General features: G+C 48.2%; 4 protein-coding genes across 4 annotated transcripts; 2 read left to right on the plus strand and 2 right to left on the minus strand.

Annotated features, from left to right (window-relative positions):
- The first annotated feature begins 7,303 nt into the window (after positions 1 to 7,303).
- LOC132207116 (late histone H2B.L4-like) lies at positions 7,304 to 7,999 on the plus strand. Its single transcript, XM_059642289.1, has one exon. The coding sequence runs from the start codon at positions 7,338 to 7,340 to the stop codon at positions 7,716 to 7,718; it is 381 nt and encodes a 126-aa protein (XP_059498272.1). The 5' UTR covers positions 7,304 to 7,337; the 3' UTR covers positions 7,719 to 7,999.
- A 1,818-nt stretch (positions 8,000 to 9,817) lies between these two features.
- On the plus strand, positions 9,818 to 10,224 carry LOC132206941 (late histone H2A.2.2-like). Its single transcript, XM_059642052.1, has one exon. The coding sequence runs from the start codon at positions 9,832 to 9,834 to the stop codon at positions 10,222 to 10,224; it is 393 nt and encodes a 130-aa protein (XP_059498035.1). The 5' UTR covers positions 9,818 to 9,831.
- An 827-nt stretch (positions 10,225 to 11,051) lies between these two features.
- On the minus strand, positions 11,052 to 11,468 carry LOC132207098 (histone H3). The gene has a single exon (XM_059642268.1). The coding sequence runs from the start codon at positions 11,460 to 11,462 to the stop codon at positions 11,052 to 11,054; it is 411 nt and encodes a 136-aa protein (XP_059498251.1). The 5' UTR covers positions 11,463 to 11,468.
- An 875-nt stretch (positions 11,469 to 12,343) lies between these two features.
- LOC132207096 (histone H4) lies at positions 12,344 to 12,655 on the minus strand. Its single transcript, XM_059642266.1, has one exon. The coding sequence runs from the start codon at positions 12,653 to 12,655 to the stop codon at positions 12,344 to 12,346; it is 312 nt and encodes a 103-aa protein (XP_059498249.1).
- Positions 12,656 to 15,044: the final 2,389 nt, after the last annotated feature.

The raw sequence follows: 15,044 nt of genomic DNA on the forward strand, positions 1-15,044 counted from the left end.
TCATCCCTCACACCCTGACCCCGCAATAACCGCCAAAACAGAACCCCCTTGGTCCTCACATCCCACCCTACCAACCTCTGGATACAATGCATCATCCTCCGACACTTGTGCCATCTACAATTCAACCCGACCACCGAAGACATTTTTACTACCCGACCCTTGTCTGCTTTCAGATGAGACCACTCTCTCCACAACTCCCTTGTCCGCTCCACACTGCCCTCCAACCCCAGCACACCCGGCACCTTCCCCTGCAACCGGAGGAAGTGCTACACTTGCCCTCACACCTCCTCCCTAACCCCAATCCTAGGCCCCAAGATGACTTTCCACATCAAGCAGATGTTCCCCTGCACATCCGCCAATGTGGTATACTGCATCCGCTGTACGCGGTGTGGTTTTCTCTACATTGGCGAAACCAAGCAGAGCCTTGGGGACTGCTTTGCAGAACACCTCCGCTTGGTTCGCCATAAACAACTGCACCTCCCAGTCGCGAACCATTTCAACTCTCCCTCCCATTCCTCAGACAACATGTCCATCCTGGGCATCCTGCAGAGTCATAATGATCCCACCCGTAGGTTGCAGGAACAGCAACTCATATTCCGCTTGGGAACCCTGCAGCCTCAAGGTATCGATGTGGATTTCACCAGCTTCAAAATCTCCCTTCCCCCCGCTGCATCCCAAACCAGCCCAGCTCTTCCCCACCTGCCTAACCTGTTCTTCCCCTCACCTATCCCGTCTTCCCACGTCAAGCCGCACCTCCATTTCCTACCTCCTAACCTCAGCCTGCCCCCTTGACCGGTCCATCCTCCCCAGACTGACCTATCCCCTCCCTACCTCCCCACCCATACTCTCCTCTCCACGTATCTTCTCCTCTGTCCATCTTCAGTCCACCTCCCTCTCTCTCCCTATTTATTTCAAAATCCTCTCCCCCTCCCCCTTTTTATGATGAAGTGTCTTGGCCGAAAATGTCAGCTATTATGCTCCTAAGATGCTGTTTGTCCTGCTGTGTTCATCCACCCCCATGCCTTGTTATCTGCGGAAGCTGTAAATCAGGAACAAAAACAAAGTTGCTGGAAAAGCTCAGCAGGTCCAGCAGCATCTGTGAGGGAGAAAACAGAGTTAACATTTCAGGTCCGGTGTACAGATCCATAACTAAACTCACGTATTCACATTGAGGAATCTTTGAGCGAGAGACTGATAATCACAGTCACACATTCAGAGAACAGGAACACACAGGCTTCGACTGATAACTAACTTCTGTATTAACATAGCAGAAACTGACTCGCATTGACTGGTAACTGCATTCATGTTATCTTGTCAGGTGCAACAAACAGGTACGGATAGATAACTACACTCACACATTCACACCGTAAATACTGACAATGACAAACAGCTTCAATCCCACCGATTGCATAGCAGAGACTGTCAAGAACAGATTGATAACAAAGTGTGGAGCTGGACAATCACAGCAGGCCAAGCAGCTCCTGAGACGCTGCTTGGCCTGCTGTGTTCATCCAGCTCCACACTTTGTTGTCTTGGATTCTCCAGCATCTGCAGTTCCCGTTATCACAGGAACAGATTGATAACTGCACTCAAATATTGACACATCAGAAGCTGGCAGGCGCTGTTTAATATCCAAACTCTCATATTCACATACCAGAAAATGGCAGGTATAAATTGACAACAACACTCACATACACACAGTCGCAGAAACTGACAGTGAAAGAACTGATAACAGCGTTCAGACGTTGACATCACAGAGCCTGGCAGAAACAGAGTGATAACTAAACCCTCACATTCTTATAACAGAAACTGCCATGGATAGACTGGAAATTTAATCATCAAGCAGAACCTGACAGATACAGAGTGATGTGATAATGGGAACTGCAGATGCTGGAGAATCCAAGACAACAAAGTGTGGAGGTGGATGAACACAGCAGGCCAAGCAGCATCTCAGGAGCACAAAAGCTGACGTTTCGGGCCGAGACCCTTCATCAGATGGGGGGATGGGGAGAGGGAACTGGAATAAATGGGGAGAGAGGGGGAGGCAGACCCAAGATGGAGAGAAAACAAGATAGGTAGAGAGGAGCCTACAGGTGGGGAGGTGGGGAGGGGTAGTTCAGTCCAGGGAAGATGGATAGTTCAAGGAGGCGGGATGAGGGGTAGGTAGGAAATGGAGATGCGGCTTGAGGTGGGAGGAAGGGATTGGTGAGAGGAAGAACAGGTTAGGGAAGCAGAGACAAGCTGGGCTGGTTTTGGGATGCAGTGGGGGGAGGGGAAGAACTGGGCTGGTTTTGGGATGCAGTAGGGTGACCCCAGAGGATCCCCCTCATCCTCACATACCAGCCCACCTACCTCTGGATACAACATATCATCCTCCGACTCTACCGCCATCTACAATCCGTCCCCACCACCCAAGCCATTTTTCCATTCCCACCCTTGTCTCTTTCCGGAGAGATCACTCTCTCCATGACTCCCTTGTCCACTCCACACTCCCCTCCAACCACACCACAGCAGACACCTTCCCCTGCAACCGCAGGAAGTGCTACACTTGTCCCACACACCTCCCTCACCCCCATCCCAGGCCCCAGGATGACCTTCCATATCAAACAGATGTTCACCTGCACATCTGCCAATGGGGTATATTGTATCCATTGCACCCAGTGTGGCTTGCTCTACATTGGAGAAACCAAGCGGAGGCTTGGGGACTGCTTTGCAGAACACCTCCGCTCGGTTTGCAACAAACAACTGCACCTCCCAGTCGCGCAACATTTCAGCTCCCCCTCCCATTCCTCAGACGACATGGGCCTCCTGCATTGCCACAATGATGCCACCCGAAGGTTGCAGGAACAGCAACTCATATTCCGCTTGGGAACCCTGCAGCCCAGTGGTATCAACGTGGACTTCACAAGCTTCAAAATCTCCCCTTCCCCTACTGCATCCCAAAACCAGCCCAGTTCTTCCCCTCCCACCACTGCATCACAAAACCAGCCCAACCTGTGTCTGCTTCCCTAACCTGTTCGTCCTCTCACCAATCCCTTCCTCCCACCTCAAGCCGCACCTCCATTTCCAACCGATCACGTCATCCCACCTCCTTGACCTGTCCATCTTCCCTGGACTGACCTATCCCCTCCCGACCTCCCCACCTATACCCTCCTCTCTACCTATCTTCTTTTCTCTCCATCTTCAGCCCGTCTCCCCCTCTCTCCCTATTTATTCCAGTTCCCTCTCCCCATCCCCCTCTCTGATGAAGGGTCTAGGCCCGAAACATCAGATTTTGTGCTCCTGAGATACACTGATAACTGCTGCCAAACATTCGCAGAGCATGGATGAAAATAAACAGATTGATAACTAAACACCCGTTTTCACAAGGCAGAAGACTGATGGGGAAAAATTAGTACATCCTCTCATAATTTCACACAGCAAAGACTGATATGGACGGAATGATAACTACAATTACACATTCATGCAACAGAATCTTGCAGGAATGTACTGATAATTGTACAAACAAACTCACTAAGGAGAAACTGACAGTCTCAGATTTAAAACCACACTCTCTTTGTCACAAACTAAAAACTGGGAGGTACAGTGTGACAACTGAACTCAATAGTCACAGAACAAAGTCTCCCAGGTCCAGTGTGATAACTACATTCTCACATCTGCCTAACAGAAACTAAACTCGCATATTGACGGAGCAGAAATTGGCATGTGCAGACTAATGCCTGCACTCTTACATTGATACCACCGAATGGACATGTAGGTACGAGTAACAACACTCATGCATTTTCTTGGAGAAACTGTCAGGCATGGATTGAGAACTACACCCACACATTCACAGAGCACACATTGAAAGGTACAGACTAATAATGTCACACTTTTGGACAACAGAAATGACAGAGGTAGATGACCTGAAATATCAAGCGACGTTGAAGATCTGGTCGGGAAAGGGAAGAAGGCATACATTGGGTTTAAACTATCAGGCTCAAGTGAATCCCTAGATAACTATAAAAAGTGGAGAAGCACACAAGAGGGAAATCAGAAGAGCAAAAAGATGTCATGAAATGGATCTGGCAGAAAAGGTTACAGATAATCCCCAGAGGCTCATTAGTTATAATAAGAGTAAAAGGTTGGCTGCGGAGAGGACGACCTCTTTAAGATCAGGATGGTGGTCCATGTGTGGAGCCACAGCAGAAGGGGAGGATTTTTAATGAATATTTCTACTCAGTGTTTGCTGAGGAGAGAATCATGGATGTTAAGGAAATGAGATTAATAACCTACAGTGTGGAAACAGGCGCCTCGGCTCAACAAGTCCACACCACCCCTTCAAGCTTCCCACCCAGACCCATACCCCTGTAACCCACACACCCCTGAACAGTACAGGCAATTTAGCATGTCCGATCCACCTAACCTGCACGTCTTTGGGCTGTGGGAGGAAACCGGAGCACCCGGAGGAAACCCACGCAGACACAGGGAGAATGTGTAAACTCCATACAGACAGTCGCCCGAGGCTGGAATCGAATCTGGGTCCCTGGTGCTGTGAGGCTGCAGTGCTAGCCACTGTGCCACCCTATAATCCCTATTAGAAATAAGGGAAGGAAGTCGAGATATTTTGGACTGCATATGTATGAACAGAAAGGGTGTCTTTGCAGCCTTAGATCATACAAAGGTGGATGAATTTCTGAGTTCTGATAGTGTCCATCTCGGATTTTGTGGGAAGCCAGTAAAGAAATTGCAGAGGCCCTTCCTTTGCAGAGATTTTAGCTTCATTTTTAGCCACTGGCGAGGTTCCAGAAGACTGGAGGGTGGCTAAAGTTATTACATTGTTTATGAAAGGGAGGAAAGACAAGCCAGGGAACTTCCAGCCAGTGAGCCTAACACCAGCAGTAAGCAAGTTATTGGAAAGGATGCTGAGTGACAGGATCAATGAACATTTGGATATTCAAGGTATGATTACGGATAGTCGGCATGGATTTGTGTGCGGAAAGGCACATGTGACAAATCTTTGAGTTTTTCAAAGAAGTAACCAAGTGAATAGATGAGGGGAGGGCAGTAGATGCAGTCTGTGTGGACTTTAGTAAGGCCTTTGACAAGGTCCTGCACGCAGACGAGTAATGAAGGTTAGGTTGCAAGGGATCCAGGGAGAGCTAGCTAATTTGATTCAAAAATGGCTCGATGGTAGAAAGCAGAGTGTGATGGTTGAAGCTTGTTTCTCGGACTGGAGGCCTGTGACTCGTGGTGTGCCACAGGGGTTTGTGCTGTGACCTTTGTTGGGCACCTCGGTGTCTCAGTGGCTCGCACCGGGGATCTGGGTTCAATCCCATCCTCAGGCGATTATCTATGTGGAGTTTGCACATTCTCTCCGTGTCTGAATGATGTTCCTCCGGGTGCTCCGGTTTCCTCCCACAGTTCAAAGATGTGCAGGCTAGGTTGGTTGGCTATGGGAATTTTCCCGTAGTGTTCAGTCATGTGTTGGGTGAGTTATAGCAGGATGGATCTGGGTGGGATGCTCGGAGTGTCAGCATGGACTTGTTGGGCCAAAGGGCCTATTTCCACACAGTAGGGATTCGATGATTGTGTGATAAGTGGCCTTGATGTGAATGTACAAGGCATGATTCGTATGTTTTTCAATAATACAAAATTAAGATGTAGTTTTGAAAGTGCGGAAGGTTTATCAAGAAAATAGAGGGATTTAAGAAGGACCTTGCGGAGTGGTGCACATGTGGAATCAGCTGCCAGAGAAAGTTGTTGAGGCAGGTGCAATTGCAGCATTAAAAAAAGGGTAGGTTTTAGAGGGATATGGACCAAATGTGGGCAGTTGGAATTAGCTGAGAGGGCACCATGATCAGCATGAACCAGTTTGGGCTGAAGGGCCTTTGTCCATGCTGCATGACTGCCTGACCTCAGACTACAACAAGACCTTGATCGAGAGGACCAATGGGCTCTGTCGTGGCAGCTGGGGTTTAATCTTGACAAATGTGAGGTGCTACATTTTGTCACAGAAAATCGGGGCAAGACTTGCACACTTCATGGTCAATTCTCGGGAAGTGTTGCCAAACTAAGTGGCCACAGAATGCAGGCTCATAGCGTCTTGAAAGTGGAATTCCAGGGAGACAGGGCAGTGAAGAAGGTGTTTGATACAATTGCCTTTATTGGTCAGGGCATTCAATGTATATTGAGGATTGGGAGGTGATGTTGTGACTGTACAGAAGATTGGTTAGACTACTTCTGAAATACTGCATTCAGTTCTGGTGCCCCCTTGCAATAGGGAAGGTGTTGTTAAACTTGCATGAGTCAGGAACATGTTTAAAAGGATGTTGCCACAGTTTGAAAGTTTGAGTTTCAGGGAGAGACTGAATAGACAGGGCTTATTGTGGCTTGTTTTGCAGCTTGTTTTCCATGAAGTGTCTGAGGCTGAGTGGTGACTGTATAGAAGATATAAAAGTAAGAGGGGCATGGATAGCATGAATAGTCACGTTCTTATGCACAAGGGATAGGAGTCCGAAACTAGAGGGCATGGGTTTTGGATGAGAAAATCACGATTTGAAAGGAACTTAAGGTGGGCAGTGTTTGCTCACAGAGTGTAGTGTGGAATTGCAGTGAACTGTCAGAGGAAGTGGTGGAGTTGAGTACAGCTACAACATTTAAATGACATCTGGGCGGGTGCATGAATAGGAAGGGCTTAGAGTGATGTGGGCCAAATGCTGGCAAATAGGACTAGATTAATTGAGGATATCTGGTTGCCATGGATGAGGTGGACCCACGAGTGTTGTATATCTTTATGACAGTATGACAGGAACAGACTGTGAGAGAGTAATAACCATCCACACTGCGTGAAATGCGTCAGATGGATAACTGCACTTCCATTTTCATATCGCAGAGACTGACAGATATTCGACAAACTATCCCTCATTAAACATCAAGCTCTGAACACAATACTGCTTATAGTGTAATGCAGAAACTACAGAGAGTGATGAAACAAAATAATATGTTATACATGAAAGGTTGCTTTGAGCAGATAAATACATTGTCGCAATTAAAAACTCTCAGGTACTGTGTTCACAATATCAATAAATGACAATAACGAGTTAAATGTAGAGTGATCCGGGTACAAAATTTCGGCTTGTGTTTCACTTTTCGTTGCATATCCTGACAGATCCCCGATGTATCCCACACTAACCAATCACAGAAAAGCTAATCACATCCTCTGAGATTCTTGTAAACTGTCCAATCATGAACGAGACCTCCCCCATCCCTCATTAGCATTGCTGACGCCAGCAGCCTATAAAAAGCGAGCCCCGCGCCCACTTTCCCTTATTCTGTGTCTGACTGTGACCGTCGCTATGGCAGATGAGAAGAAATCGCAGGCAACTTCCAAGAAAGGCGCGAAGAAAATCATCAAGAAGGCGCCGGGGAAAAGCGGCAAGAAAAGGAGCCGACGCAGGAAAGAAAGTTACTCCATCTATATCTACAAAGTGATGAAGCAGGTTCACCCCGACACCGGCATCTCCTCCAGGGCCATGAGCATCATGAACTCGTTCGTCAACGATATTTTCGAGCGTATCGCAGGGGAGGCTTCCCGCCTGGCCCATTACAACAAGCGCAGCACCATCAGCTCCCGGGAGATCCAGACCGCCGTGCGGCTGCTGCTGCCCGGGGAGCTGGCCAAGCACGCCGTGTCGGAGGGTACAAAGGCGGTGACCAAGTACACCAGCTCCAAGTGAGACACCTCACTGCTGAAAGCAGACACCAATCCAAAACCCAACGGCTCTTTTAAGAGCCACCCACAATTGCACTGAGACAGCTGAACCGTTTTAACTTGGATAGTCGATGCTAGAGAATCTGAGACAACAAGGTGTGGGCCTGGGTGAACACAGCAAGCCGAGCAGCGTCAGAGGAGCAGGAATGTTGTCATTTCGGGGCGAGACCCTTCTTAAGAAATTAGGTTTTAACTTTGTGGTTTATTCTGGGTCTGTATAATTCATGTCCCTAAGCTTTGTGTTTCGTTTTCAATAAACTTTGTTAAAAAAAATTCGTGTGATCCCTCACCCTCTGCCTTTTATTCTCGGTTGCGACGTTCCCTGACTGTTTTCCCTGCCTGTATAGAGAGCATACTTTTCGTCCCGGAGTCATTTTTTTCTGCACCTTCTATGTTTCACAGTTACTCTGTAACCCTTGATCAGCGCAAAAGCTACAGTGCCCCGTGGGGTATGAAACACGAGTTTCACCCGGAATGAAAAGTAACTGTTCTAGTCCCACGAATAGATTTTGAAATTTACTTGTCCTTTTCTTTCATTAACTTTTCAAAGCGCCACTGAGACTTCGTCTGATGTTTGCAGAGCACTGCAAATGAGGCTCTCAGCTGTCGATAAGGGGCTTTCAAACTGAACTGAGATAAAACCAGATTAACTGCTGGATTGCCATATCAAGTGTGAAACTGGTTGAAGTCTGATCAAGGACCATAGGGACGGCACTTTAAACTAAAGTTTCACCGCTCTCTCCGGCAAGAAGATTATGTGAGTTTTTCCTAAATATTTCAGGGTCCACTTGCAATATGAAAAATGAATTAAATTCGATGAAAAATTAAATTATTCATTCCTCTTTGTAAAACTTCTTTTTCCTATTTCGGACATGTTGGAGGGTTTTGTCCCTGTGGGTAATGAGCCCTAAATTTCTCCCGTGGGAACGAAAGCAAATGACCCCGAATTTGAGACCCACGAAGGTAGTATCGTGCGATTTCTGTTTTGTTTCAATTCCCAAATCTCGACGTGAAGTTCTCGGAATTTATTTTCAGAATGCAGGATGTGGGGCTTGCCGTTCTCGGTAAGAGGCTTTCAAAATGAACCGAGATTAACAGGGACGTCTGATCTAGCACAATAATTACAAAATTTCCCGAGGCCGGAGTTCCTCACTGAGTGAGAACGAGAGGTTATGTCAAGTATCAATTTGTAATCTGAAAGAAAATTAAATCGTAAACATTCATGTAAAGCGTCTTCCTCGTATTGCCCATGTTGGCGGGCTTTTCAAATCGGAAAGAAAACGGTGGATGATTTGGCGCCGGTATTTTCCTACGGTTTCCACGCAGAGGAATTTTGTTTTATTTTCAAATCTCCCCGCGGGTTCTATCCAGTTTTGCAGAAAGCTATAAATGAGGCTTTCTGCTGTCGCTGGGAGCATTTCAAAGTGAACCGAGATGAAAGCAGAACAGCTGCCGGACTGGCATCGCAAAAGTAGAAATATTGTTGATCTCGTGCAGTAGGGAGCGCGATTGTAAAATGTTGTTTAAAGCAGTCATGCGCTCAACGGGAAAGAAATTGTTGTGTGATACTGTTATCATTATCTCCATTATCAGCATTATATGCTGATCTGAAATAAAATAAATCTGTGCAGAGACTTACTTCGGGCGGGCTCCTTTTTCTGCCATCTGCTCATTCTTAAGTATAAAAAAAATCAGAAACACATCGATTCACTGAGGCCTGGGAATCAGAGAGAGATTGTGTGAAGTATACAGGTGTATTTTAAAAGTAAATTATCTGAAATATGAACGCATTCTTCTTTGTAAAACTTCTTCCAGTTTTGTACATATTGGCGGGCTTTCCGAGTTTGAAAGAAAGCGGTTGATGATTTGGCGCCGGGATGTTCCCGCCTCCTCCCCGGGCCCTCTCCGGATTGGTGAGGGAAGCAGATATCTGATTGGGAATGGAAACGACATTAGGAGATACCGAACAATGTGACCAATCAGCAATGGCCGCACCCACATTCCTCCCGAAGGTAGAAGAGGGCGGGATGGGGCCACATTGCAGCATTCTCTGTGAAAGTGTTTGAGAGGTTGTGGCAATGTCTGGGAGAGGAAAGGGCAGTGGAGGGAAAGCTCGCTCGAAGGCCAAGTCCCGGTCGTCCCGGGCTGGCCTGCAGTTCCCGGTGGGCCGTGTTCACAGGCTCCTGAGAAAGGGTAACTATGCTGAGCGTGTGGGTGCCGGAGCGCCGGTCTATCTGGCTGCGGTGCTCGAGTACCTGACGGCTGAAATCCTCGAGCTGGCCGGTAACGCGGCCCGGGACAACAAGAAGACCCGCATCATCCCCAGGCACCTCCAGCTGGCCGTGCGCAACGACGAGGAGCTCAACAAGCTGCTGGGAGGGGTGACCATCGCTCAGGGCGGGGTGCTGCCTAATATCCAGGCTGTGCTGCTGCCCAAGAAAACCGCTGCAGGGGGCTCCGCTAAAAAGTGAAGAGGCCGTTCTTGAATTTGCAAACACAAAGGCTCTTTTAAGAGCCACCCACCACATCAGTTGAAAAGCAGCTGGACCGTCACTGCTGGCTAATTAACTTTCATGTTATGTTCAAACACGGTCCTTTAAATGAGCAAAAATAATCCCTTTTGTTTTCTCCTTAAGAGAGATAACACTAGAACAGCTGCCGGACGGGACGAATAAAGTTGGAGGTTTTGCTACAGGGACAGCGACTTTAAACAGTGACTCAAAGGGGCATTCCCACCCATACGCTGACAGGGAAATAGAGACATGGAATAGCTCTGCGCCACAAAGAGGCCATTCGAGACTGACGCGACCCTCCTCAGTTGGTCGAACGAATCCACTAGTGGGAGATTGCGCTGCGCAAAATTTCGAGTGCACGAACAAAAATATAAACATAGTTTGTATGTTGTGGTGGGTTTTGAAATTGGCGATTATTTTCCACCATCCTCCTCCTCCGCCAAGTTCAGTTACAGCTGGGGAAACGCCAAGGGAAGCAATTCGCACTCAGAGGCGTTTCAATTAGAAATGTATAAATTATAAAACGTGGAGTGCAGTACTTGAATTTGTTGCGATTAGTGAAAGTGTATAAATCTGATTGCCCCGAGTTGCGTCTTGACTTGAAGATGAATTCGTGCATCTCAGACACATTAAGTTTCTGTAAGAGCTGTTGCATTGAGACGACATCAATAGCATTAACTGAAGTCCATCGTGCCTGACGATTGCTGCGCGCTCTGGATAGTGCAGTGGCTCTGAAAAGAGCCGTTGTTTCGCGGGGTGAACGTGCAGGGCCGGGCCCTGTTCTTTTAGGCGCGCTCCCCGCGGATCCGGCGGGCCAGCTGGATGTCTTTGGGCATGATGGTGACCCGCTTCGCGTGGATGGCACACAGGTTGGTGTCCTCAAACAGCCCCACCAGGTAAGCCTCGCTGGCCTCCTGCAGGGCCATCACGGCCGAGCTCTGGAAGCGCAGGTCGGTCTTGAAGTCCTGAGCGATCTCCCGCACCAGGCGCTGGAACGGCAGTTTGCGGATCAGCAGCTCGGTGGATTTCTGGTAGCGGCGGATCTCCCGCAGAGCCACCGTGCCGGGCCTGTAGCGATGAGGCTTTTTCACTCCGCCCGTGGCCGGAGCGCTCTTGCGGGCCGCTTTGGTCGCCAGCTGCTTGCGGGGAGCTTTCCCTCCGGTGGATTTGCGCGCTGTCTGCTTGGTTCTGGCCATTCTCTCTGTAACACACACAGGCCGCTACTATCAATGCTGAGCCTGCTGCGGCGCTGCCTATTTAAGGGAATGGAGAGCCCGCCCTCGAGCCTGGATTGGATACAGCCCCGTCCCTCAACCCCCTGAGAAACAGCCGCTGAAGGACAGGAAAGGGAGCAAAATAGTTGTTGGAGGCTGATTGGTTAAGTTGGAATGACAGTTGGTCAATTTCAAATCGCCCGCCGATTTCAGAAAGAGCTGAAGTAATTTTAAAACGAGAACTCCCATGTGTCTGCAACTAAGGTTATATCTTATGCTTTACAAAATTTTCTTGTGAACCTAACTTGCAGTCAGCGCGGAGTGGGCTCTGAATCATTTCCTGATGTGTCTCTGACAGGCAGTTAGAATGAACTCGCCACTAAAACATCGGCACGGCTACCAGAATCAAAATGAACAAAGTATCATTCCTGGAAGCGTGAATGAAGTACAAACACTGCAATATGCAATTAACGCCTGGGCCCAAAATTACGGACAGAGCAAATTATTATTCATGGTATGGACAACTGGTAGTATTACTGATAGACTGGTATTCACAAGAAAGGGCATAACCAGCTGCAGAACAGTATCGTCTCGAATGGCGTGAAACCTCTATCTGTAGTGCAGGGATACCTTGGTTATAAAACACTTTTCTGCAGACAGTGTAATTTCACAATCCGCGCTCCCTCTCCTGCAACGCGGGGCACGAAGTTAATATATTTCCTGAAAGGATTGGTTCAAAATTAAAAGTCGCTGCACCAGCCCTATGTGTTGCCTTTCCCCGTCCTCAGGTCTCCGCTCTCAATCGGAGGGTTTGGGTGGCTCTGAAAAGAGCCTTTGGGTTCGCTGGAAAAGGGACGAGTTGCTCAGCCGCCGAATCCATAGAGAGTGCGGCCCTGGCGTTTCAGAGCGTACACCACGTCCATGGCAGTGACCGTCTTGCGCTTGGCGTGCTCAGTGTAGGTCACCGCATCCCTGATCACATTCTCCAGGAAAACCTTCAGCACCCCGCGGGTCTCCTCGTAGATCAAGCCCGAGATGCGCTTGACCCCGCCACGACGAGCCAGGCGCCGGATGGCTGGTTTCGTGATGCCCTGGATGTTATCACGGAGCACTTTGCGGTGCCGCTTCGCCCCGCCTTTTCCCAGGCCTTTGCCTCCTTTGCCTCGCCCAGACATCACGCTTCTTCACTGCAATCGCTGCCGAGTGAGAGCCGAGCTGCCTCACCTTCCTTCTTTATACAGCCCGCCCCGACCTGGCTGAGAAAGAGCTGACAGAGAGTGAGAGGCGGCCCGGGCAGGAAACTGAGTGACAGACAGAGAAATGTCCAGCTCCGCCTCCAGCTACGACTCAAGCTTCATGTTCGAAGATAATAAAACCTGGAACTTTTAAAAGCAGTTGTGATACAATTAAACGCCCATGTGCCGGCCTTTCTTTCAGGAGACAGCATGTCAGCTTCCATTTCAAAGATAGCAGAAACTGCAGATGCTGTAGAATACGACAGTGTCAGTTTCCATTGCTCCAGCTGAATCACACAAAATCAATTCTTGAGGGCTGTGTTATGAAGCGGGGTTTCTGCGCCAGTGTTACTCTCTCCCTAAATGTGTAAAATAGAAACGGACAGGAACTGAAACTGACTTTTCCACAGCCATGATAAGAAAGTGTGGGGCTGGATGAACACAGCTGGCCAAGCAGCATCTTAGGAGCACAAAAGCTGATATTTCGGGCCGAGACTCTTCATCCAGCCAATATCACTTTCCACAGCCATATCACATTCCTCAGTGACTGCCTCCGGCTCAGACTCACACCACGTGGATTCCAACTCAAGTTTCATCCCTCATGTTTTGAATACTCCCAGGATCATAGATACCACCATGATGTTCAACGTTCCACGGACAGCAGCTCTGGCCACATTCTGAGATCCACCCTCAATGCGATGCGGCTGCACATGCATAGTCTCAACCTCTCTCTCCAACAGCATCGTAACACACTGGCTCAGAGCTGTACCAGTCCTCAGTTCCACTTCATGCTCCGGCTCATTCGTCAGACTAACAAGGAATTTTTTTTTCTCTTCTGATCAGGCAATCAGGCCCACAAGATGCATCAACTCAAAAATACCAATGGCTGTCTGGAACCTACCGCTCCTTCCCTTCCCTCTGACTCTATCCCCTCCCACAAACACCCCACATCATGTTGGGTATTGGCCATCCCTCCTAACCTTCTGCTCTCTGATGCTGAACGCTCTGTACTCAGCAAAGGCCTCAGCTTCATCTCTCTGCATCCAGTTCTGAGGAAGGGTCATCGGACCTGAAATGTTCACTTTTTTCCCCTCCATAGATGCTGCCAAATCTGTTGAGCATTTCCAGTAACTTTGTTTTTGTTCCTGAACTGCAAGTGCACCCGAACTGATGGTCAGTAAAAATGAGAGGGGGTGTCCTCACACTGATTCATTGTAGAATGTGCGAGAGGAACTGGTTGTAAATGGAGCCAAGAAAGCGTGCTTTGAGTGATTCAAATTAATTAATGTCTATGTCTCCAATCGGAACCAGGACAGGGACCCTTTGAGCCGGGCTCAGCTCTTTCCTGAGAGATATCGGTGTCTCTGACAGGAGCCTTTGGTTTCAGATGGTTACATGTTGCACCTATGGGTTCATTTCTTTTCTGCTTTCTTGGTCACTTTCACTATCGGCTTGGCCTTCACTTTAGTGAACCTTTCCAATGTTTTCAATTGTATTTGCTCCTCCTGCTCTGACCGTGAACATTACAAAATCAATCCCAGCGGAGATCAGCTGTTCTCCACGAAACATAGACACACAGACCGTGCAGTTTCTCAGCATGGGGAGATGTAGCTAACCTCTAGTCAAGGTGAGTGTGTGCCTGGGCAGACTTTCCGAGAGGAGAAGGAACATTGACTGCTTTGCTGTAATACAGGAGTATTGTTCTCAGGGTCAGTGCAACATGTCCAATTCTGTTCACTATCACTCACATTAATCGATACAATACCATAGAGATTTGGGATTGTAGTGGGGATTGTTGTGATGGAACTTGCTGTTAGGGTGGATGGAGGCTATATCAAGTCTGATCAGTGTGTGAGTGTAAAACTGCATCACAGAGACATGCAGTAAGGCATCCTTTGACTTGGGCCTCAGCATCATTGTATCCTCCACTATCAACATCCTGAAAGCTACCATGAACCACAAACTGTACTGGACTCACCCAATAAATGCAGTGGCAACAAGAGCAGGTCTAAGGCTATGGATACTGCAGCAAGTAACTTACCTCCTGATTTCTCAAACCTGTCCAAAATCTCCAACATTTAAGTCATGTGTTAGTGCTGCTCCAACTGCACACGGCAAGCGAGATACTATCCATGAAAAAGCTGCTCCTGTTGAATTGGCACCACATTCACAAACATCCACTCTCTCAAACATAAAATTAGACAGCACCTTCCAAACCCACAACTACTTCCATCTTGAAAGACAACAGCAGCAGGTTCACGGGAACAGCATGATCTGCAAGATCTTCTGCAAGCCACTCACCATCCTGACTTGGACATATATTGGCCAT

This window comes from Stegostoma tigrinum, chromosome 44, assembly GCF_030684315.1.
Source record: "Stegostoma tigrinum isolate sSteTig4 chromosome 44, sSteTig4.hap1, whole genome shotgun sequence".
NCBI lineage: Eukaryota > Metazoa > Chordata > Chondrichthyes > Orectolobiformes > Stegostomatidae > Stegostoma > Stegostoma tigrinum.

What these genes read in the sequence shown, in the direction of transcription:
- LOC132207116 (XM_059642289.1), top strand. Translation starts at nt 7,338, where the DNA reads ATGGCAGATGAGAAGAAATCGCAGGCAACTTCCAAGAAAGGCGCGAAG.
- LOC132206941 (XM_059642052.1), top strand. Translation starts at nt 9,832, where the DNA reads ATGTCTGGGAGAGGAAAGGGCAGTGGAGGGAAAGCTCGCTCGAAGGCC.
- LOC132207098 (XM_059642268.1), bottom strand. Translation starts at nt 11,462, where the DNA reads ATGGCCAGAACCAAGCAGACAGCGCGCAAATCCACCGGAGGGAAAGCT.
- LOC132207096 (XM_059642266.1), bottom strand. Translation starts at nt 12,655, where the DNA reads ATGTCTGGGCGAGGCAAAGGAGGCAAAGGCCTGGGAAAAGGCGGGGCG.